The sequence below is a fragment of the Rhinolophus hipposideros genome (assembly GCF_964194185.1).
Source record: "Rhinolophus hipposideros genome assembly, chromosome: 12".
NCBI classification, from domain to species: Eukaryota; Metazoa; Chordata; class Mammalia; order Chiroptera; family Rhinolophidae; genus Rhinolophus; species Rhinolophus hipposideros.
In genome coordinates this window covers 52620117-52646852 of record NC_138058.1, presented here as the reverse complement: position 1 = coordinate 52646852, position 26736 = coordinate 52620117, and the positions used below count along the sequence as shown (strand labels likewise).

General features: G+C 34.6%; 1 protein-coding gene across 2 annotated transcripts in view; it reads right to left on the bottom strand.

The window, feature by feature from the left end:
* Positions 1–26736, bottom strand: part of STRN (striatin) — a 77844-nt gene that overhangs the window by 32802 nt on the left and 18306 nt on the right. For both annotated transcript variants that reach the window (XM_081068172.1, XM_081068173.1), the window contains exons 2-4: positions 18452–18555; positions 9075–9148; positions 2255–2333 (exon numbers count right to left, since the gene is read on the bottom strand). In XM_081068172.1, coding sequence (XP_080924298.1) covers positions 2255–2333; positions 9075–9148; positions 18452–18555 — 257 coding nt within the window. The remainder of the gene's footprint in view (positions 1–2254; positions 2334–9074; positions 9149–18451; positions 18556–26736) is intronic.

Genomic DNA, 26736 nt, shown 5'->3' with positions numbered 1-26736 from the left:
TCTGAGAAAAATCAAAGAACTATACAATACACCATTCATTACACTTATCATAAGAAGAAGCTGTTCCTTAATATACCTAATAGCACATTCATTCTTCTAGGCATGGTTGGAGTAAACTCTCAGATTCTACTGAATCACTATTTAAAAAAAAAAATTATTATAACCAGTAGTCTTTTCACATTTCTGATGTAAAGAGTCATTGGATCAACTGTTTGAGATCTAAAGAGAATGTTTCTAGCATATACGGTTTCCTCCATGACATGCAAGAAGACAGAATATTCCAAAGAGTCACTTCTACAGAAGGGAAGCTTCTAGCCTGGGAAAACTCTAAAATTAAAACAGAAAAAGACCACAATTCAATTGCAGGATGTGGGATGCTTGGGTGCACGGGTGTGTGTGTGTTACAGAGGCAGCAGCACAGAAAAAAAGAGAATAGGCTTTGTATTGAGAGTTGGGACTGGGTCTTAAGCCCATTTCTGCCACTTTCTTCCTGTGTTACTTTAATTCTCCTGAACCTCAGTTTTCTTTCCCCTAAGAAATACACATATAGTACAGAAGGCACTCAATATCTATTAACAACAAAGATGATCAAAAAATACAAAACTGGTAGTGGCAGGAACATGAGAAAGGCGAATGTCATTAATAACGTCATTAATAAACATGACAGACAAATGTCAGGCATTAACTCATAAGTAAGCATCAATTCTAGGAGAGGAAAGAGAAAACATTGATAGACAAGATAACCAATATTTACAGAAAGCTTTTGATTAATATTTGGATAATAAATTTCTAGTTTTCTTAAATTTAATTAGTTAATTCTTGTAAACTAATACAAAGGTATTATGTTTTTCCATTTTTAACAAGTAATATTTGATACATACTTCACTTTGGCACAAAAATCACATTATGAATAACTGCTTTCCATAAATAAGCTGGCTCTACTAAATAGTTACGTCCTCATTCACTGATAAAATGCCACCTTTACTTTAAGGGGTAGATTATGAGTCAAAGTTTTTGAAAATATCTCTTGTATTGCTCACTATTAACAACTCATTAAAAAAAAAAAGATCAGCACTTTAAGAACACTTGTTTGTTTATAAAAGGAAAATGCCTAAATCATATTTAAGACCAAAATGAGGGCACTACTGAAAACCCACTTATTAAATAATAGCGAATTCTCATTTTCTTCTAATTTTGAGTAGGACAAAAATAGATATGAGGAGACATTTTAATATTCTCTTCCCTCATCAAAAAGAATGGCTGGCATGCATCCACTTTGGAAATCACAGATTTAAACTATTCACAAGAAACCACAAAAGTCCAAACAGGTAGCAAATTTCATCTTATTGAGGCACAAATCTGAATACATTTCAAACGTGACAGGCAAGGACCAGGCAATGAGCTGGTGATTGGGTCCAACCCCACCACCTGACATCTGAACTTCAACTCGGCTTTGTTCCCTCTTTATAGTCTCAAAGACACATTTTATAGAAGAAAGTATACATTGTGCAATGTTTGCAAATTTGGAAAATTCAAAAAGCTCCTTAATCAATTTAAAATAGAAAGTTTAAAAACATACACAAAAATTACATATAAATACTAATTAGATTTATATTAAAACATGTATACATGTATACCATGTTTCCCCGAAAATAAGACCTAGCGGGACAATCAGCTCTAATTCATCTTTTGGAGCAAAAATTAATATAAGACCCAGTCTTATTTTACTGTAAGACTGGTTATAATATAACATAATACCACGTATAATATAATGTAATATAATACAATATATAATACTGGGTCTAATATAACATTAATATAAGAAAAATTACATTAATTTTTGATCCAAAAGATTCATTAGAGCTGATTGTCTGGCTAGGTCTTATTTTCGGGGAAACATGGTATTCATGTATAAAACGCACAAAAAAAGTGTGAGTACAGAATTCTTTAAACTATAAATTTAAGTATATAATAAAACTTAGAAGCTTACAATGGTACTTTTTTGATGAAGCTAAAATTATGGAGAGAATTCATTCTTGATAATTCTTATTAATATTTAATAAAAAATAAATTCTACCACAGGGGGGGAAAATGGTTAATATGAAAAAGAAAAGTAATTCAATTAAGATTTTCCACAGCAGCAGTATAGTAATATGAGAAATAAAATTATTCTATTGAGTTGAAAATACAAAACAAAAATAATCTCAGGAAAACATAACGCATCCCCTCTTTACGATGACCATGGATTACTTACTGTCTGAGTAGTTGTCGACCTTGTTTCCACATTAACTGGCTATTTTGTTGTGGCTGCACCTCTGTTTCATTACCTTCATCTAGAAAACATTAAATCATAATAAAACTGATTTGTTATATACATTATAGGTCATCTCAATTTGTAAAAATTGTCCAAGAAAAATTTGTAAGATTAAAAACATGTAAAACTGCACTGCAAGGTACATTTTAGGACAATGCAAATTCTGTTTTTAAGTCAAATTTCCATAACACAACCCTAAATACATTATTACTATTGGATTCTCCTCAGAGTTGTAGAATGAAAATAAAGATATTTTCGGAATCTTTAGGCAGCCTTAGAATTTTCCTCTAGGACAAAAACCTATCTAAATCAAGTCAAACAATAAAAGTCAAACAAAAGTATTATGAAGCAGCATATCAGAATTAGAACAAAATACCCAGGAATGTAGGGGGTGGGGGGAGCCAGTTTGATTAAATATTAGATAGATAAGAAATAATCTTGGTCCAAATCTATTTCCTTCACTAGTTATTAAATTAAAACTCAAGTATTCTTTTTAAGACGTTCTTTGAATGAAAATCTCCTAGGTCTTGTAAAGCTTTAAATTCATTATTTGGTAGAAGCCGAATCTTTTCTAGAAGGTGGTAAAATAAAAAGAGTCATCTCTGTGATGAAGTCTGGACTAAAGAATCTCCAAACTACACTATGGCTCTACTTTGGAAACACAAAAATGTTCACACTTTCCATCAGCCCTTGATCAGACAATAAGAAAATGTAGTCTTTATAGGGTTTTATTCAAGTGGAGGTACAAGAAAGACTGGGGATATTTGTTTTATGAGTATTTGCTATTACGTATTTACTTACTATGTTCCAGATGCTGTATTAAAAACATATACATTATCTTTTTTAATCTTTAAAAACGCAAAAGATAGAGGTGTTATTACTATCCTCATTTTAAAGATGAGAATTATGAGTTTTACAGGTTAATTTTAAGTTAGAAATAGAGTTGTAAGTGTTGAAGTCATGTCTGTTTGACTCCAAAGCACACGTATTTTCCTCCACATGCAATCACTACAATGATGAGAAATTAGAGAAATTTGTAAATAAAAATAAGAATTAAATCTTGTACTTTCATTTTTCTCCTAAAATAACTAGGCCAAGCTCTGTGATACACCAAAGAAATGGGGGGGTGGGGAGGGAGATAAGAGAGATTAGTTAACTCAAAAAAGGAAAATTACTTTGGGATAACTTCAGAAGGTACACTTTTTTTTTTAAGGCAAAAACAAAGGTTCCAGTACTAAGGAAAAATGATACATCTTGTTTCCAGTGACCCACAAATTCGGAACTGTGCATATATAACATAGTATGTTCCAATAAGTCCCCTTCTTAAGTTAAGCAAGTAACCTGTACTTACCAAGTAAGAACATAATACTAACATTCTAAAAAAGCTAAAAATTTCAGATGTGAAAGAACTTTTGAAGTCATCTAATTTCCCATCAGAATAGGCCTACAGCCTTTCTATACCTTCTTCAGATACACTCAACTGCCTACTTTTGGCAGTCATGTTAACAAAGCATGTTACACCCATTCAATGGAATACTACTCAATAGAAACAAAGAATAAACTACTGACACATGCCAACATGTATGAATCTCAAATGTACTATGTCAAGTGAGAGAAGCTAGAATCAAAAGTCTACATTGCGTATGCTTCTGGAATCCATGTGACTTTCTGGAAAAAGGCAAAGCTATAGGACTAGAAAACAGATTAGTGGCTGTTAGGGGATTAGAGTAGAGAGTGAAGAATGACTGCAAAGAGTAGTAGTAACAAGAAAGACTGCATGTGTTTGTGAAAACACTAAAAAGATTTATTTCACTGAATGTAAATTATACCTTAATAAAAAATAAATTAAGCCAAATCAAGTAAGAATGCATCCTTACACTCTTTTTAAAAAATGTATTCTTACATTGAGATAAAATCCAAATCCCCGGGTAACATTTGACATTTACCAAAAACAAAAACAAAAAAAAAACAAAAAAAAGAAGTCTAAGGTTTGAAGAAAAAAACAAAACAAAACTCTTACACATGTGAATTTGATTTTCCCCATACTTCCTTATGTAGCCCAACCTCACAGTTCTCTCAATGGTCAGTAAGTAGTCATCAACTATCAGATTCATTCTTATCTTATCAAGTTCAAAAAATGATATTATACAAAAGTGAGGATTTTAAAATGGTAACAGTTATATTTCTTGGTAATATTAAAAATATTTGACTGGTGATTCCAGTCAAGTTGAAGTAACAGGGACCCAATCTACCCTCCTGGTTGAAACAACTAAAAACAGAATAGATAAAACCATAGATAAGGCATTGAACACCACACAAAAAGGACAATGATCCCTGAGAGAAGGGAAGCAAACCGGTGAGCCCTATAATTGTTCCAGCTTACTGCCTTGATAGTTTCCAGATAATAGCGTAGGCAGGAGGAACAAAAACAATATTTGAAGAAATAATGGATAAAAAAATGCCAAACTTCATGAAAACTATAAACCCAGAGATCCAAGAAACTCAACAAACCCCAAGCACAAGAAACGTTGCAGGAGGGCATCAAAGTACATCATAATAAAAATTGCTTAAAACCAATGATAAAGACAAAAATCTTAAAAGTAGCCAGAGAAAAAAACGTCATATTCTACACAGAGGAACTACGATAAGGACAACAGAAGATATCTCATCAGAAACAACGCAAGTGAGCAAAATAAAGACTTTTTCAAGACAGACAAAAGCTGAAAAAATTCATTATCAGCAGCCCATATTACAAGGTATGTTAAAGGAAGTCCTTAATGAGGCAGAAGGAAAATGACACCAGGAAATATGGATCCACACAAAGGAATGATGAGCACTGGAAATACATACTTTTTATAGTATTCAAATTTCTTTACAAGAGAATTGACTGTTGAAACAAAAATAATAATGTAGCGTGTGGTTTGTAACATACACAGAAGTAAAATAAATGAAAACAATTGCACAAAGACAGAGGAGAGATGGAAGTACACTGCCATAAGAGTCTCATACTACTTTTGAAGTGGTATTACCACTTAAATAGTCTGTAATAAGTTATAAACACTAAAGCAACCACTAAAATAACAAGGTATAAGTCAGCAAAATAATAAGTAATAAGTCAGCAAAAGAGATAAAATGGAATCATAAAAAATACCAATTAATCCAAAACAAATCTGAAAAAGAAAAGGCAGCAAAGAACAGATTAAACAAACAGCAAGATGGTTTTAGACCATATCAGTAGTCACATTAACTGTAAATGGTGTAAACATATCAACTAGACGCAGACAAATATTCTATTGTAATAAGTATCTAGATACTTATGTAATAAGTAGCTATCTAGCTTCTAATAATAAATAGGAGAAACAAATATGGAAGATAAATAGATTTTAACATAACCTGGATTAATATTCTCCTAAAGTAGAAATGTGGAGGTTTGGAAGTGGAACAAAACACAAAAAAAATCAGAGGGGACACTAATTTTTTGTGAAAAATTTTCTGGAAAAGTTTGGATTGTTAATTCTAGGAAAATACAAAATGGACAAAGAATGGAAAAATCCCTATGTCTTAAGATTTCCCCTATTTGGATACACCAACTTCCACCCTCTGCTAGTCCTGACTTTATCACTGTCATCTACATGTCCCTATAACAGTCAGAACCAGGCTCACAAACTTCCTCTGCAACCAAACTTTCCCTACACCTTCTTGAGTGCAGTTACCTTCACGTGGGTGACCCACTTCAGCCTCTCCATAACCAGCACCCTCTCTAGCCGTCACACCTTCCCTGGCATTATGAAGAGCTGCCACGGTGCAAACTCACTCTGTGAGCATAGTCTTCAGGTTCAATACTCCCAATTCACTACTTCTTTAACTGGGGACTACTAGTCCAGGGGCAAGTTACAGCATGCAGGTCAATCTGGCCTGCCACCTCATTCATTCCTGTATTGTGGCTGCTTTCATTTGTGACAGCAGAGCTGAGGAGCTGCAACAGCGAACATACGGCCTCCAAAGCCCAAGTATTACTATGTGGCCTCAGAGAAAATGTCTGACCTGCCCTAGATCAGAGCCTGTCCCCTGATTCTTAGCCATTTAGCCTCCTTTTGTCTTCACTTCCCTCCCTGTCTAGTTTTAGTTCACAGACTATCACTTCAACCATTCTTTTGCCAACCTATCAATTTTCTTATTCCCTTGTCTCTCCATGAATTCAGTGAATTCCACTATTACCTATTTTCTTTCTTTCCACCTTTTACCCAGGCTGCCAAGTGTGCAGACCAGTGCTCCCATGTAAACTCATGATCACAGACTTCAACTGGACCCTGAGCTGTTCTCAATCCTACTATTTTCTACTTAGTTTGTCCTCCTGTTCACTATTATTTTAAACTTTCTCTACTTTTCTTAAACCTCTGAAGCACTCTTAGCAGGTAATCCTGTCTCATACATAGTTATATTAAACACCCACCACCAAACTGAAACCCAAACCTACAAATCCATCACCTAACTTCCTACATTCTTTCTTGATAACAATAAAAGACAGGCTCCTCCTGCCATTCTCCAGCTATGTCAAAATCCAATCCCTCTCACTTCTTCAGATACCTTCCTATTTTAAATATCTCTACTCTCTCCCTTTTATTTGTTCCTCCTCTAAGAAATATTACACACACACACACGCACACACACACACACACACTCTTTCGTGATTCCATGTGTCCTTTCAGCTATTGCCCTCTAATCCCTCTCCTTCACCTTCACAACCTAAGCTTCCTGAAAGTTGACTATACTTAGTCTTCCTTTTCCACTTATGTCTACGTTTCTCCTCTCACCTCTGTCCTAAAACTGCTCACAATCACTAAATCAGCCCTCTGGACACTAATCAGTAATGCTGAAGGGTCCTTACTTCTGGAAACCCACTCTTCTCATGGTTTCTACTGGTTTTCCTCTCACAATCCTTACCAGTTTCCTTTTCAGGTTTCTATTCCTCTATTACCAGTATTTTAAATGTGGCCATTCCTCAGGGTTCCATTTTAGATCCTCTTCTCACCCTGCCAAGGGTCCCTGGGTGAGCTTTTCCATTCCAGTGCCCTTGAGTACCACCAGTACTATATGGTGATGCCTCTCAATCTCCGTATCACACCCATACCTCCAACCTGAACTCCAGCCCACACTAGCCATCTGTCTACCAGCCATCTTCCCTTGATGCCTAATAAATAAATCCAAAAGTGAACCAAAAGTGAACCTACCATCTTCCAAACCTACTTCTGGTCTAGCTTTTTAAACTAGAAGTATGGGAGTCGTTTTTTATGTTCCCTTTTTTTCATCCCCTACATCCAAACAAAGACTACTTCCTGCAGATTTGACTTCCTACAGACTTTCTGAACACACCCACTTCTCTGCAGTCAGTAGCCTTGTCAAGGTAAGCTTCCTCATCTACCTGCGTGACTGTAACAGTCCTCTAACCAGTCTCCCCATTTCCCATTCTGCTCCTCTCTAATCACTCTTCAAGGTCTAAGAGCAAATCTGATCACAAGAGTCCTAATTAAGTCCTTCAAATGCCTTCTCATAACTTGTAGGATGAACTGTAAACTCCTTAACATATTTTATAACCTTTGTAAAATATTTTACCATATGCCCACCCCCAACTCTCTACCTGTACCTAGAAACACTCCTTCCCTCCATCCCAATACTACTCCGTTATTTCATTTCTCAAACGTGCCATATTCTTACCTCAGAAACATCACCACTAATACTCTGCCTTTCTCCCATCTCTCAATTTAGTCAGTCTACTTTTACTGACTAATTCTTACTTGTCTTTCAGAGTCAACGTTAAACCTCACTTCCTGCAATAAGGTTTCCTTAACTACTTAAGATTAGATTTGGCTCCCCTGCTCTTGTGCTCTACTAACACAAAACCTATTACCATTATACATGTCATTTTATTACAATCATTTTTTCTTATCTTTCCTATAAAAATTCAATAGGGTGTTATCATCTTATTCACAGAATGTGGTGCTGGGTCTGACAAGTATTACATATTTAATATTTGCAAGATAAATAGGTGGTTTGAAAAATCAATAGATGGAATGGTACTAGGTACTAACTAGGTACTGTATACTAAGAAAATACACCTGGGAGTTAGGAATTATTTCCAGAATTCTTCCCACTTTACAGATAAGGAATGGAGCAACCTCAGAGAGATTAGGCAATATCACAGGTATTTAAAGTGTTAAGGCAGAGTCAAACTTATATATATCTGATTTCAAAGACCAAGTTTTTCCTATACTGAGCCACACTGTTTACTTATAAACATTATATAACTGAAACTGAGGGATCAGGTTTATGCGACAAGGAATTTCCCTGTACTTACAGAAGAGCTCTCTTCCCTCCATAGTTTGTACGCTGTCTTTCAGGATTTAAAGGGCTTGGTGTACTTTGTACTGCACATCTCACATTTCCCACTGATACTGGGAAGACCCAGCAAGACACGGTTATGCTGGTGCATGTTACCCCATGACCGATCCTCAGTAAACATAGAACATAAGCAGGAAATGGGGAACTAACAGAAAAGGGAAGAGGGAAAAGGAAGGAAGGCGGCAGAAAATGATTTAGATGACACTAAATGATTAGTGCCAAAAGATAAGTAGGTCAAAAACTAAAAATTAACTAACATACAAATAATTAGAAATTAACTGCAGTTATAAATATTGTTGCTACAAAATACTAGACATTAACTTCTTTTTATTCACTTAAACTTCCTTTAAAATTAGCTTACCAGAATCATAGCTTGGAGGCTTCATATCTCCCTGATTCAATTCTGTCCCATATTTCAACTTGTGGTATTTGGCTCTAACAAAGAAATGAGAAAATACAAACCATCTTAAAACACATTTAAATGAACATTTAGATATATAATAGGAGTAGTTATCAGTATGCAATAGTCCTGGCTAACTTTCAAAGGCTCACAGCCTTCCAGGATGTCAAAATCATAACACAAAAGTGCTTCCATTATCATTTTGTTGTTATACCGTCAAGTGCTATTATAACAAATACAGGACTAACACTGGGAACCATAAATCTTTCTGTAATTACTAATGAACCATATTAACACTCTAGCTTCTGTTGTATTCAAATTTTCTTGAGGACTGCCAGAGTATAATTATATTATAAAGAGCAGGAGGTAAGTTTGGATTGTGACATAATCTTGTAAAAAACTAACCTTTCTCAAAATTGAGATTTTTAAAAAGAAAAATCATCAGTAACATTGTGCCTCGTCAGACAATTATGCTTTGCTAAGTATGCGTTATATTGAACAATCCAAAGTAGAAAGGGGAACAAACCCAAATCATCAATGTTGAAAAAGATATTCCAGCAGGAATAAATAAATTTTTTTAATGGTCAAGGTATCCTTTGCCTTTTTAGAAAGGACTTGGGAAGAATTGTGAACAGGAATTCTTGTCTATCTTCTTTTAAAAATTATCTGAATGTTATTAATTCTGGTTAATCTGATTTAACATCTGAGATTTAACCACCTGAGACCAGAAAAATAATCACAGTAAACAATTTTCAGGTTAACTAAAAGTGGCCATACTTACTTAATGTATTTGTATACTTTGACTAGTTTGCTTCCCTGAAATATTGAGGCCATTTACAATAAATATTCAATGTAATGACACCTGGATAATAACAACAATAATAACAATTTGAAAACCTAAGTAATAAAGTAATAAAAGGGTAACAGAGCCAAATTTGAAAGTTTTTTTTTCTTTATGAAAAACTAATTGAGCATTTACTATAAAGTTTTTAGATTTCAAGGAAAGTATAAAGAAAATGAAAATTATTTTCTCAAATGTGAGTACTGGATTTCATATTATTTTGCAATTATTATTTTGCAGTTACAACAGAAAAATCGATGTTTTATATAGAGAATCTTAAAAAAATCCTATAAAAAATATAAAAAGCTGATGGTCTATTTCTTAAGTGGTATATTTTTTATATTGCTATTTTTATATATTATTTAGTATCTCTAGTTAGTATAAATACATTTAGTATTTTTTACCGTGTTTCCCCAAAAATAAGACCTAACCGGAAAATAAGCTCTAGCATGATTTTTCAGGATGACATTCCCTGAACATAAGCCCTAATGCGTCTTGTGGAGCAAAAATTAATATAAGACCCAGTCTTATTTTGGGGGGAACACGGTATATTAATCTTTATATGTTTTACATATAAATAAAATGTTTTATTAATAATATGTACCTATTAAAAAGAAAAAAGAATATTTGTTTGCTAATATGGATTGATCTCTAAGCTTAAGTTAAAAAAAGCAAGGTACAAAATACTATATACATGTGTGTTCTGTACGTGTGTTATTATATTTCATATGCATTGACTCTTTCTGAAGGATACACGATACATAAGACATCAGTTAAAAAGACTTCCTTTGGGAAGGGAAATCAGTGAACTGATGCGGAAGGGAGACTATTTTGTGTTATTTGGCTAATAAATCATATGTATGTGTCTTTTCTTTAATTTTTAGTGAATATCTTGTTCCAAATTATCTAGAACATCTTTTTCTCTATCCTCACTGCTTCTGTTAGTAACAAAGATTTCATCATCAGACTAAATATTTCCTAGTCTATTTCAATGTACTTATAATAATGTTGATGATTAGAGGGTAAGATTTATATCCATTAATTTAACTCACAGTTACCAGAAAGTAAACAAGGTTCTTAATGTCACTGTCAATGTTCAGATTTTTCAGAAACATATTTCATCTATCATAAGAAAGTAAAATACCTCCTAGAACCTAGAAGTTAAAACAGCAATTGAAAGTAACTGGCCTGAGGACAGAATAGAAGTAGCAATAAAATTGTATGGAATTTATGCAGATATGTATATATAAAGAAAAACATTTTCAAACACAAAATACTGCATTGTAGTGCATTCTAGTGGTCTTTGGAAAAACTGCAGGAGAGATACAAAAAAGGGAATAGAATATATTCTATGCCATATACACAATATATATTCTATGCAATATATGTAACAAAAATAATAAAATACAATGAACTAACATTTCAGGAAGAATTAGACAAAGACAAAATAAGCAAAGAACTGCTTGCTGTTTACAAGCTGGGTTCCCTTAAATCAGTCTCCCTTCTGAATAGTTAAATTCACTAAAAAATAATTTACTCACAGAAAACTGCTCAATATAGTAACATTCCTTTTGAAGTCAATATGCTAAAATATCTTCTCCCTCACATTGTTTTCTATTGTTTTAACATTTAATCTCTTCTTGTTCCCTAATCTTTTTCTGTCTAAATCTGACTGCAAGTTAAACAGCAGATGTCATGTCTAAGAACCATACATCTGATACATAGCCAGGCCTCCCAATTGCCCTTTACTGAATAAAATAGCATGAAAATTATGTAATTATAATGTATTAAAGAAGTCCCATTATAGTTTTGTTTCAAAGCTATATTAGATATAATGTGCTAGGACTATAACATAGCAGCCCCATTACACTGTGAATGTGGATATTAAAAATAATTTGATTAAATCCAATGAACTGTTATTGAATTCTTATGACATGCCAGGTACTCTGCTGGCTGCTGGCAATAACCTGCAGCTTGTAGTTAGTTATAAGGGTGAGGCAAGGAGATGCCTATGAGACAAAAATGTAAATAAATAACTAGAGCACACTATGCAGTAACAGCTAAGAGTTATGTAACTTGTTATAAGAATTCAGATAAGTGATTATCTAATTCTGTCAAAGGCGGTGTCAAGGAGACCTACCAAAAAGAAGGTAACACATGGGATTTTAGCTAAACCTCAAAACACCGGTAGATTTCCAATCAGACAAATGGATTTATATAGAAGGTATTTTTGTCAGAAGGAACATCTTAAACGTCTCAAAGTGTGAAAATACAAAGCGGGTCAAAAAACAGCTAACTTGTGTGTGTGTGTGTGTGTGTGTGTGTGTGTACATGTGTGTGTTTGAGTGTGCATGCGCTTGCCAGCTGTATATGTGTATGTATCTATAGGACTAGAAAAGGGGCCTGGTCACCTCACCCCAGTCAGAATGGCTTTCATCAACAAAACAAATAGTAACAAGTGTTGGAGAGGCTGTGGAGAAAAAGGAACTCTCATACACTGTTGGTGGGAATGCAGACTGGTGCAGCCGCTATGGAAGGCAGTGTGGAGGTTCCTCAAGAAATTACGAATAGAATTACCATATGACCCAGCAATCGCTCTCCTGGGTATCTACCCCAAAAATATAAAAGCATTTCTCTATAGAGACACGTGTACGCCAATGTTCATTGCAGCTTTGTTTACGGTGGCCAAGACATGGAAACAACCAAAATGTCCTTCGATAGATGAATGGATAAAGAAGTTGTGGTACATATACACAATGGAATACTATTCGGCGTTAAGGAAAGATGATATAGGAGCATTTGTGACAACATGGATGGATCTCGAGAGAATAATGCTAAGTGAAATAAGTCAGACAGAAAAAGCAGAGAACCCTATGATTTCACTGATATGTGGTATATAAACCAAAAAGAATAAGACAAACAAATGAGAAACAAAAACTCATAGACACAGACAATAATTTAGTGGTTACCAGAGGGTAAGGGGGTGGGGGGAGGGTGATGAGGGTAAGGGGGATCAAATATATGGTGATGGAAAGAGAACTGACTCTGGGTGGTGAACACACAATGGGATTTATAGACGATGTAATACAGAATTGTACACCTGAAATCTATGTAAATTTACTAACAATTGTCACCCCAATAAAATTAATTAAAAAAAAAAAAAAAAAAAAGGGGGCCTGGGTGTAAAAGGTTTTACTAAGAACTTTGAAATAAAACAGATATTTTTAAATAGGTATATAACATCTGTGTTTTAGAAAATGAGTCCAATGGACATGGAAGATGAGTTACAATATGAAAACATTAGAGTCAAAGGGGAGTAGTTAGGCTTTTACAGTGGTGCAGATAAAAGAGAAATGAGGGAAAATGGAAAAAATTTTCAAAATTATATTTTATGTAAAATTTGAGGTTCTGCACTATTGAAGTTCCTGACTAAACCTTAGGTTATATACACTGTGTACTCCTGAAAAATAAAGGTGTGATGAAACAATACAGTGAATGTTTAAATTTTAGAAATTTATTACAGTAAAAGACACATTGCCATTAATCCTCCTCAAAATACTTTCCCTTTCTTCACACACACTTATCCCATTGTTCTTGTCACGTTCTGAAGCAGTTCTGGAGTCCTCTTTCGTGAGTGTCTTTAGTTGCACTGTCGTGGCTGCCACGATGTCTGAATCATTTTGACTTTGGGGAAGAGCCAGAAGTTGCATGGTGCCAGATCCAGTGAATAAGGTAGATGAGGACACACCGTGATGTTTTTATTTGACAGAAATTGACTTATACCAGAAGCAATGTGTGACACGTAATGTTGTCATAATGGAGGATGATTTATGGCACACTTTAAAATACCTTCTCTCTTGGGGCTGACCCAATGGCTCAGGCAGTTGGAACTCCATGTTCCTAACTCCGAAGGCTGCCGGTTCGATTCCCACATGGGCCAGTGGGCTCTCAACCACAAGGTTGCCAGTTCGATTCCTCGAGTCCCACAAGGGATGGTGGGCTCCGCCCCTTGCAGTAAGATTGAACACGGCACCTTGAGCTGAGCTGCCTCCCGGATGGCTCAGTTGGTTGGAGTGCATCCTCTCAACCACAAGGTTGCTGATTCGACTCCCGCAAGGGATGGTAGGCTGCGCCACCCCCACAACTAGCAACGGCAACTGGACCTAGAGCTGAGCTGTGCCCTCCACAACTAAGACTGAAAGGACAACAACTTGACTTGGAAAAAAATCCTGGAAGTAAACACTGTTCCCCAATAAAGTCTTGTTCCTCTTCCCCAATAAAATCTTTAAAAAAAAAAATAAAAATAAAAATAAAAAAGATTTTCTCTCAACTGTAGCTCACACCCAACTGACCACACCGAACAAGTTGAAACTTGTCACACATTGTTACTAAGGTTCTCTGCACCGCTCTCGTATTGCAGATCCCTGCCTTTCTGTGGGATGGCACTTGGCAGCAGCATTCACTGTATTTTTCGATCACAACAGAAAAGCTCTGTGTCACACATTGCTTCTGGTACGGAAATTTCTATCAAATAAAAGCAGTATGGTGTGTCCTTATCAACCTTATTCAATCTGGCATCGAATGACTCTTGGCTCTTCCCCAAAGTCAAAACGACCATGAAAAAAAAAAATGTTTTGTATCATTTCAGGACATCGAGGCAGTCATGACAGCGCAACTAAAGACACTCACGAAAGAGGACTTCCAGAACTGCTTCAGAAAATGGCAAAAACAACGGGATAAGTGTGTTCAAAGCAGGGGGAAGTATTTTGAGGAGGATAAATGGCAATGTGTCTTTTACTGTAATAAATTTTTATTTAAACATTCACCATATTTTTCAATCACAGCTCGTATATGTAAATTTACTCATTTTGTAAATTTTATCACTTAGAAATTGCTTTGATAAATTCATTGCTAGGTGAGTAATCCTGTAATTTTAAAGATTCAGTTTTACAAAATTTTGGATCTTCTTAAGTGGGACTATTTAGAAAATCTGTAACACAGCAATTCAAAACCATGATCCCTACTCAGTATTTACATTAAATGACAAGATGTCTGGAATTTACTTTAAAATAGATCAAGATAAAGCAAGACGAAGAAAAAAGTTAACTTGAGGCTTAGAGGTGTATATAAAAGATATTAGTCCCCCTATGATTATGTTTCAATTTTTTAATTGGCTTAAGATGTAAGGCATTAAAAAATAATTTCAGAATCAAAAGAATAAAATGTTCTAGAGCTCCAAAATTTTAAAAAATTCCTGGCATTAAAGAATTAGAAAAATAACTTCAAAGTGAAAAGGACTGAAATATTTTAGAGTTCTAATCCACCAAGAAATACTTTTTTATTCCCTAATTTATTACACTTCATTAGCGCCATTATATCAGAAATAATCTCAAGTCATTTCATGAACTTCAAAACATACAAAATCAGGGACTCTTCTCCAGCTTTTTTTTGCTTTGTTTTCTTTTGTTTTTTTTAATCTTCCCCAGCTGCAGCCAGTTCTTTATCTCTTCTGTTCTCCAAAGTCAAGCTACTGTATCTGTCTCCACTTTATCTATCCTTCTCACCCCTCAATCCCCTGTGATCTGGTTTATGTTCCTAATACCTCACTGAAGCTGTTCTGGCAAGGATACCAACAAGCTCTAACTGGCAAACCCAAATGACTGTTTTCAGTACACAACTTACTCAGTCCGTGTGGCACCTGCAATTGTCCAACTCCCATCTCCTTAGCTTGCTTCCCATGCACTGCTCTGACCTTCCGTCTCCAACCAGTGCTTTGCTGGCTCTTCTTCCTCTGCCTTTTCTGCAAACATCTCCATTTCCTGTGGCTTCTGTCTCTTCTCTTCCCACAATACTTAAGCTGCTTGTCTCAACTACTCCTATAACTTTACCCATAACATTAACGATTCCCAACTATATATCTCTCTAGTCACTAATCCACTCCCATATCTGATTTTCAACCCGTAATTCATATCCTTAGTTCAACTGATAACGTCCAAAACTCACTTCAAGCCAGAAATCTAGGAATCATTCTTGAATTACCTTTCTTCCTCATACCCTGTACCCCACCATCTTCCAAACTGTATGGATTCTTTATGTTTAAAATGTTTCATCGCTGATGCCTCCTCTATTCCAGCAGCTACTCCTCATCCCAGACTATTACAATCTTCCTGCTTGTATTAACAGACCTTTCTAGTCCATCTCCCACATTGAGGAAGAATGATCTTTATAAAATCTGTTTCATACTACCCATGCTTAAAGTCTTGCAACTGCATGACAACTAAATGTAACTAAATGTAATATGTACTCCTAGACTGGATCTTGGACCGAAAAAAAAAAAAAAAAGCTAAAGATCATTATTGGGACATTTGGGGGGAAAATATGCTACAAAGATCATCACTGGAATATATGAATAGGGGCTATGTTAGATAATGGAATTATATCAACATTAAATTTCCTTAATTTGACAATGAGCTGTAATTAGACAAGGGAATGTCCTTCCTCATAGAGAATATACACAGAGGAATTTAGGGAAGGGACATAATTAATGTCTCCAACTAAGTAGTAAATGATTCAGGGAAAAACAATATGCTATAGTGTGCATGACAAAAGTAATTACAGTAAAATGTGGTCAATTAGTAAATCTGGGTAAATGGTAAATAGTTCTGACAATTTCTATTAGTTTGGCATTATTTTAGAATAAAAAGTTTTTGAAAACTTTCAATATTCCCCATTATGTGTAAGAGAAAAGTTTCACTGCCTGAGTCAGGCTCTGCATGATCTGCCTCTTGCCCAGCTCTACCATTATCGCTGATCAAATCACAACTAACGCCCTACCCTCCATAAACAGTAATTACAAATTTGTCAACACACTAAACTGCTTTATTCCATGTCAAACAGATTCTCTCTACTTCCTGAACCTTGCCTATCTGGCAAACACATTATTTTTCATGATGATGGTCAAGTCTCACCTCCACTAATTAACTCCCTCCTTTCTACTTCCATCTTCCAGACAGAAATTACCACTCCCTTCTTTGTGATCCCACAGACTGCACAGCAACTCTGTGGTTTCCAAGTCTGTTTCCAGTTACTCTAAGCCCTTGAGGACCAGGACTACGACCTGTGTTATACTAACCTCCAGCACAGTGCTTAAGTTAGATGCACAGATTAAAGAATATGTTTAATGAGAAGGGATACACACACACACAGCACACACAATATTCTTGGTCACTGTAGCATATATATATTTCAATTCTTCCATCTTACGAGATAGTATAATACAACGTACCAGTAAAGCGTACAGCCCTCAGAATCAGACAGATCTGAGGGATCTGAATCACAGCTCTACTTAATTCTGCAATTCTACCCAGACACTTAGTTTTTAAGCGTCAGGTTCTGGTACACAGTAGTTAATAAACAGCTGCCATTTCAATGTTATTACTCTATCTCCAATTGGTTATGCCTATGATTTAGACAGTTTAAAATCTCAAATATTCCCAAATTACTACTTTTAAAAGTGTAGTTTTGTGGGTTTTTTCCCCAATAAATTTCAACCAACTTCTTAAAAAAAAAGAACCACCTAGTTTTCACTAAGAGGTCAACCTGTTTTCAATCTTCTGTGCCATTTAAAGACCCCACATAAAGATGAACACAAGTTCTAATAAAGTTTTATCTATTTCTTGGTATTCATAAATATCATCTGCTAAATGCTATTTTATGGTAGTTTTGCAAACAGCCCATTCATCAACCTCAAAATAATGAGAAAAGCATGTGATCATCAAAAATAAAGCAAAATAGAGAATTTCAGTATCACCTATCAAATATTCAAAACAAAGTAGTTTCATATTGCTGACAAAATAAGTAAATAAAATCCAAAGACCATCCGTTAAAGCAAATAAACTTAATTCACATGAAAACTTCTAAAACTTTCATATATGGCCTATTATTCTTTACTTATGACCCAAGTTTAGTTACTTGAGTATCTTAGACATTAGCAAAATAGAAAGGTAAGATTTGTTTCTGGAGAGAGATGAACTGCTGAGAACAAAGGAACAAAATATCAAAAAAGTCTATGTAAAGGTTTCCAACATAGTCTGCCAGAGCAATTTTTTTCCCCAAAGAAAATATATCAAATTGAATAATATTAGATGGTAGGAAAAGGGTTGTAAGCATTAAAGAAATTTCCTTTACAACTCAAAACACTATTGCAATTCCATAAAGAAATGGATATTAATAGTTCAGGAAGTACATGTTTCTTAAGAAAGGACAGGGTAGGGAAAAAATGTTGCTAAAATTTTTTTAAATCACATAAATCTGTTTATCAGTCATTATTAAATGTTAATAAAGTAAATTAGCATACTACAACCATTTATAAATGTTTATTACAGATGCTATTTTCTGAATTCAGAAGTATAAAGTATTAAACTTTGGATTTGTTTTAGGAATGACAAAAATTATTCCAATATTTAAGGGAACACTATTTTCCACTTTACTGAATTACCTTTCCTGTTTAAGAGCATACTCCAGCATTTTGATCCTCCTCACAAGATCCTTTTTCAAATTTTCTTGACCTTTCCTTTCCCCCTGAAGAAAGGCAATCTGGGCCTAGAAAAAGAAAGACAAAACTCAGTTTAGACCAAATTAAAAAAAAAACAAACTCAGTTGAAAACAGAACCTTTGGAAGATAGGATCATTAGATACAAAAATATTTCCTTTACGTAACTGTGTAAGCATATAAAAAGGCATTAACTGCAAGATTGAAAAAAGCTTAATTTTTTTTTAAAAGCACATCTGTATGCATTTTACTTCAGACTAGGGAATTTACAAGTTACGTATAGTATATAGTCCCTATCGTCTAAGAGTCTATAACCTAAAACAACCAAAACACAGACATTGGCAAAGTATACAGTATAGTGTGCTCAAATGTTGTCTCTCAAGGCATTGGAGGATTTTCTCTTTTAAAAAGAGTGAAGATGGGGTAGGAGGATAAGAAAAATCATGAGTTCTTATGATACTCTTTCAAAGAAAGAGTTCTCAGACCTTCATCATACATTTAACTTTACGATGGATTCCTTGTTAAGAGAGTTTATCCTGGCCCTCCCCTACAAACAACGTACAGCTTCCTTTCATCACTCCCCTTTAGGATATTTAATATGCAGGAAAAAAGAAAGTACAATTTGGAAAAGTAAAAATTAGAGATATTGGACCTGTGTAGTTTCCTGGCCCCTCCAAAGAATTATTCAGGAAAAAACACCCTACATTTGAATATGAAACAAACTGTAAAACTCTTGTCTTTAGTAAAACAGAGGGCTAGGAATGAGCTGCTCTCCAGAATAATTAAAAAGACATTTAGGATTGAAATAATATCTTCTACTTAAGGAATTGAAACTATGCTGCAAATACTAACTTGTTAAAGTAACTCATGACACCACTAAGAATAGGGCAGGAGGTCTATTTAAAGGCCATCAAGAATAACTATCAATTTCACTATTCCCACAGGCTTTCCCCTCCCATTTTTATTATATTAATTTAGACAATACTGTTATTTACCTTTCTACAGTGCTTTCCATTTAAGTAAGCAAGAACTTACATTTAAAGGTGTGACGGAAAAGGGGCCACATACTGACTGACAAGCTCAGGGGAGGCCAGCATGGCGGGCACTACAAACTCAGAGACCAAAAGTGACCGCAAAAAAATGATCCGAACATCAAAGTTCCTAACTAAAAGCGGGTTATGGCCGGTAGTCACCTCCTTGGCCTATAGCTTCCTTCACAAAGGTCAATCTTTACTTCAAGTGAGCCTGTCTACTGTCTTTTTGCATCTAAGATAACATACCCGTGGAATGTCAGAGTAATCCTTTTCCCAGAACCCTCGGGACACAACCCACAGCACCAAAACATGAGACTACAGAGCCCCTCATTGTTATCTTATTACCCCACATACCATCTCTATGTGATGTAAATGTTAACTATTAATATCCTGTGTCCACCAATGTAAAAGAAGTGTGTCTCTCTCCATTTTACTTCTTATCCAATCTCATAGAGATTTCCCCACTTTGCTTTCTCCCACCCCCTTAATCTACCACCAATGGATTTCATGTAACCCTCCTTACGTCTCCTCCTTTGATTCTAATATATAAAATAAGCTGCAAAACTGCAAGTCTCTGGAGCATTTTCTTAATCCATTGAGATTTTGCTTCCCCGCAAGTGTTGCCAGTTTGGTTCAAATAAACTCATTCAAGTTCTCTACAGGTTTGGACGTTTCTTATATCAACAATGGCGACCTTACCACACCCCTAAAAAATTGTAGAGGGTGTCCAACGAAGGTTTAGTAAGTGAGCCATTCAAATTCTATTTAGTTTGAATGACACTATTTTCTATGTCTTCAGTACCAAAATGAATATAAAACCCAACTCACTGAGCTTCTTATAACTTTCAAGATATAGATACTGTTAACATTTTGTTCTTATCTCAATGAGTTCATAAAAATTTAATTGCAATTAAGATTATTTTTATCTTATTGAAATAACTTAAGTCTATAAAAATAATTCAATTGTATACACAACAGAAAAAGAATGAAATGTCTACAATATCTACATTAATGATCACAGAAACCTCTTGAAATTATATGTTCTGCAATGAGATCTTTTTTATAAAATAATAATACATGCATTTAAAGCTGACAAAAATGAAAGTCTTGTCAAAAAGATAATGACAGCCCAACTTGTTTGGCCAAAAAGTGCTTTGGCATAGGATTCAATACACTCTTCAAAATGGCTTTAATAAAAAAGAATATAATAATAATAAGTATGATCATATAATTAAAGTAGTAATAAAATTGATTATCAATTTCTTCCTGTCTATAACCTTTGGCTAGTTTTGTATTTCTACCACCATCGTTGGTCCTGGATGATTCTGAAACTTCAGCCCGTAATACTCAAAAGTCTTTACTGTGACTCATTCCCTAACCTACCAACCATCTCCTTATGCTCCCAGTACACTTCCTTTCCTATTTTCCTATCACATACTGGATTAGTTAAATATTGGCAAAAATACAATACCCAGATGGGAGAAAGATTACAAAGAAGATGGAGGTGCCTGGAAAAGGCAAACAAAAAGAAATAACAGGAATACCTGTGATATTCTTTGGTGATCACAGAATACCTCTGTGGTATTTGTGCCAAAGATGTCCAACCTCAAATCAATCATAAGAAAACATCAGGCAAATTCAAACTAAGGAATATTTTACATGAACTGTCTTGTAATCTTCAAAAGTATCAGGTTATAAAAGTCAAGAATAGATTGTTTCAGATTGGAGAAAACTAAAAAGACATGAAAACCAAATGTAATGTATGATGCTAGACTGGATTTTGCTACAAAAGGACTTTATTGAAACAACTGGAGAAACATGAATGGTGTCTGAGGATTAGATAACAGCAATTTATCAGTGCTAGTTTTCTGAATTTAATGGCTATAGATTCATAGGAATAAACCATGAAGTATTTGGTGGGAGGCAACGGGCTATCAGACTGGCTGGCAACTTGTCCTCAAAAGGTTAGGAAAAAGCAAATTCTCTGTACTGCCCTTGCTACCTTTCTGTCAACATAAGACTTTTTATCAAATATATGGTGATGGAAGGAAAACTGACTCTGGGTGGTGAACACACAACGGGATTTAAAGATGATGTAATACAGAATTGTACACCTGAAATCTATGTAACTTTACTAAAAAGTGTCACCTCAATAAACTTTAATTAAAAAAATACACATATAAGATTTTTTTTAATCAAACACTATGCCAACCTCCTTAATGTGATAAGACTCTAACAATACAATCTAAAACCTGTATCATGTATAATGAAAACCTCCTAGAAGTACTGACAATCAGGAACCAAACAGGGATGTTCATTTTTCACCACAAATATTTAACACTGTTCTGGAGGTCGTGCCCAATATTATTAGTTAAGAAAGAAATGTTTAAAAATAGAAAAAGTGATATAAAATTACTATTATTTGCAAATGATATGAGTGGATACCTGGAAAATCCAAGAAAACAGCCAATAAACTATTAAAAAAAGGAACTTTAGTAAAGTAGCTGTATATAAAAATAATAAATTGAAACCCATGGGCATCTATAAAAAGTTACATGACATAATTAAAGAAAAGAATCCCATTTATAATAACAAAAATTATAAGATGATTAGAATAAATCTTACAAGAAAAAAATAAAAGCTATGTAAAGAATATTGTACATGGTACTAAAAGGCACACAAAAATTACGAGAAGCAAAACCATGTTCTTAAAAAGAAAACTGCAGGGGAGCAGCTGGTTAGCTCAGATAGAGCTACGCGGTGTTAGAACGTGGTGCTCTTAACAACAAGGTTCAATCCCCACATGGGCCACTGGGAGCTGTGCCCTCCACAACCAGACTGACGTGGAGCTGATGGGTCCTGCCAAAACACATTTAAAATAAGTAGAGTTAAAAAAAACTGCATTATGACTTTATTTCTCCCTAAATTAAGCTTTAAAAATTATGCAAGCCCTATTAAAATACCAACAGTGTTTTTTAAAAAAATCTTGCATGATGATTCTAAAGTACATATGGAAAAATAAATAAGCAAGAATAAACAAATTACTTAAAAGCACTAAAACATTTTAAAACTTATAATTCTATAGTCATTTAAAAAGTGGGGCTGATGCGTAAACAGGTAGAGATGTGGTAAAGAAAATGCAAAACAAGCCCAAACACATACAGGAATTCAGTAACAGCTAACGGTGGCACTGCATGCACATGACTGGGGAAAATGTGAATTATTCAATACTGTTGATGCGCAGCCATCTGAAAAATGTTTCTGACATGAAAACAAATGCCAAACGGATCAAAAAATTTTAAAGGAACCCCAAAGTATTAGAAGAAAAGATACAGTTTGTTTTGTTTTAATAATCTCAGGGTGAGGAATGACTTCCTGAGAATAAGACAAAACTCAATGCCAGAAAAGACTAATTAATTTTACCTCAAAAAATAAACTATTTATATATGGCAATAAAAAGGTTGCTCAAGGGCCGGCCCGGTGGCTCAGGCGGTTAGAGCTCCGTGCTCCTAACTCCGAAGGCTGCCGGTTCGATTCCCACATGGGCCAGTGGGCTCTCAACCACAAGGTTGCCAGTTCAATTCCTCGAGTCCCACAAGGGATGGTGGGCTCCGCACCCTGCAACTAACATTGAACACAGCACCTTGAGCTGAGCTGCTGCTGAGCTCCCAGATGGCTCAGCTGGTTGGAGTGCATCCTCTCAACCACAAGGTTGCCGGTTCGACTCCCACAAGGGATGGTGGACTGCGCCCCTGTAACTAGCAATGGCAACTGGACCTGGAGCTGAGCTGCGCCCTCCACAACTGAGACTGAAAGGACAACAACTTGACTTGGAAAAAAGTCCTACAAGTACACACTGTTCCCCAATAAAGTCCTGTTCCCCTTCCCCAATAAAATCTTTAAAAAAAAAAAAAGTTGCTCAAGAACTATCATGAGAAATAAGGTAATTCTTTTTCAACAAATGTCAAAAAAATAGGAAAACAGTCATATCACAAATCACAAGAGTTTACTTTTTTTAATATATTAAAGAGTACCTACAAATTAATAAGAAAAAAAGATAATGAACAAAGGGCATGTTGATAAAAGGAAATACAAAAGGCACAAACATATTAAAAAGATGTTCAATCTCACATATAAGATAAATGCCAATTAAAATTGTAATCAGATTTCCCCTTTCCCATCAGGTTAATAAAGTTCAATAATTTTTTTTTAAAGTTCAATAATTTAACAATACAATATGGTGGTGAAAAGTATTCAACGTTGGCTGTGATGATGTAAATCAGTTTCACCACTATAGTCGACCATTTGGCAATAAATACCAACTTTGTAATTGCAAATGCTCTTTATGTAGGAGTTCTAATTCCAGATTGTTATCCTTCAAATATATTTACATGTGTGAAATGAAATACTGAAAAAAATACAAACAAGAATGTATGTACAATCCAAATGTCCAACTACAGGAAAATGGTTGAATAAATTATGAATACAATTGTAATAAAATTAGGTCCTGATAAGAACTGTAAGAATAGATAGAGGAAGAAAGAATCAATCTCTTAAATTTTTTTCCTATGGAAACCTCTACTCAGAAAAGTTAGAAACAAGAGGTCTTAAAACACATGTTATTACAGAAGGGAGTCAATTCCTTCTGTGAAAACAAACTGAGTCTAAACCATAACTGGTATAAATCCTTTACCCTTTCAAAATAAAGATTAAATCCCAGTTAAAGATTCTCCTAATATGGCAGGATACTCTTGTCTGAATTGGATTATTTAATTGAAAAGGCAGGGGGAAGAGGGAAGACAGAGGGAAGAAAAGACTAAAAGGAAGAATGGAAGGGAAGGAAGAAAGGAGAAAAGAAGGAAAACAGAAGAAAAGTGGGATACATCTATACAAAGGAATACTATGCAATTGTTACAAAGCTCTATATATACTGATACAGAACAATATCCAAGACAGACTAAATGGAAAAAAAAGCAAGACACCAAACAATGTATGTAGTCTGCAACCATCCGGTTTTCTTTGAAAAAAAAAAAAAAGGAAAAAAAAGGGGGTGAGCAGTAAATATATCAGTATGCTTCTAAGTGTAGATAATATCTCTGGAATGATTCACAAGTATGTAGTAAGCGTGAATGCTTCCCAACAAAGTAACTGGGTTGCTGGGAGAGAGAAGGATAGGAGTTAAACCTACCTTTAAATGTATACATCCCCCCCTTATACCTTTTGAATGCTGTACCATAGGTATGTTACTATGCATAAAAGTCTCTTAATTGAAAATTCTATTAGAGCCTAACAAAACTCATTCACCAGCTTTGGCTCCACAAGCTACCAGTTTGTAGATTCTACCTTGGATGTTTCAATTCAAATTCATTAATATTACAACGGAGAAAAAAAGAAGCACTAAAAGATTAATGGTTTGTGCCTCTAAAGAGGAAAGCGTTCTCACAAACGAACCGAGGTGACAGTCTAAGATCATGAATGAATCACCACTTCCAAAACTCGAGCCACACACTCAATGTAGTGGGGGTACTAGCAACAAGAATATGACCAAAAATACATGGTCCCAAAACCCCTTAAAAGTTCTTCCTGCACATCTACAGCGGAATATAGTGTATAACACTACACACAATTCCTTCTCAAATAACAGATATATCTCTATATTAGAGAACAAATATATTCCTAGCCTCCATTACTGTCCAGTAATTTAGAATAGTGATGAATTCAGGAACTTACTTTTTTATTTTATAAGTATACTTCTCCATGTACCATTAAGCTACAATTTAACTACTTTTTTTTAGAAATCCTGCCTCTGCCTATACTGTCACCTCAACATTCTCACACAGTAAACTCTGCTGAATTTTCAGATTTCCGAGAAAAGATCAAAATATGCAATTAAAATCTTAACAAAAATCTGCAAAACTAAAGTAATTCAATCTGATCAAGCAGTTAAGTTTTCACGTTACAAACAATAATATTTTTAAAAACACAAGCTATCATATTTCCAGGTATCTGTACAAGTAAACTTAATAGTAATGACACATATTTTTAAAAGAAAATTTTGGAATCAACTTCAAGAAAAATGAATGTTAAAACTTCTATGATGCCTTATAAGTTTTTTATATTATATATCTAAAATTAGGCCTTCCATTTCCTACCATTAGAAATTAAAAAGATAAAACAGTAAGTGAATGTATCATGATTTAAGTCTATATGGAAAACAGGAAATTTATTTTTGTATTATTTTCAATTCTAATTTGTCAAAAGGATACATAAGAAATATAACCTGCTATTTGTAAACGGGTTTATCTACACACAGGAATAATTAATAAAAAAATTATTTCAAATGTACTATTTAATTTATTGAAACCATTTAAACTATCCTGTACTCTAAAATTAAAGAGTGTTAAAACTCAAAACTGAAATCACTGAAAAATATACTCAAAATGAAAAATACATAAAACAGTAGTTTGGGTTGAATACTTTTCAGTCATTTCTTGGTCACCTGCTATGGGAAAGAATACTCACTTTTACAAAAATCTAAAAATACAAGAAAACGACTATTTTAAGGTTCTCAGTTTCAAACTCAAACATAACAAGAGAAATACTTGAAAAGTCAAAGTCAATAATACAGTCAAGATAAGGAATAGCATACAGTGAAGTTTCAATAATCCGCTTTATATTCTAGTACCTTCTACAAACCACACCTATTTCCTTGGAAAAGTTTTGGCTTAGATTATTCTCTTAAATCTAGGCTGCTACTGTGTTTCCCCGAAAATAAGACCTGGCTGGACCATCAGCTCTAATGCGTCTTTTGGAGCAAAAATTAATATAAGACCTGGTATTAATATATTATTTTATATTATATTATATTATCACTATATATTATATTATATTATTATACCCGGTCTTATGTTGTATTACATAACCCGGTCTTATATTAATTTTTGCTCCAAAAGACACATTAGAGCTGACGGTCCAGCTAGGTCTTATTTTCGGGGAAACACGGTAGTTGGTTTTCTTCAGCATATAATCATTGTCTCTAGCTAGGCCTCTCTCCTAAAGACAGTGTCACCACTTGGTAACCTCAAACTTTAGCATCAGAATCACCCAGAGGATTTCTTAAAACACAGATTCCTTGGGCCAACCCCACCCCCAGTGTCTAATTCAATAGGTCTGGAGTGAGGCCTGAGAATTTCCACT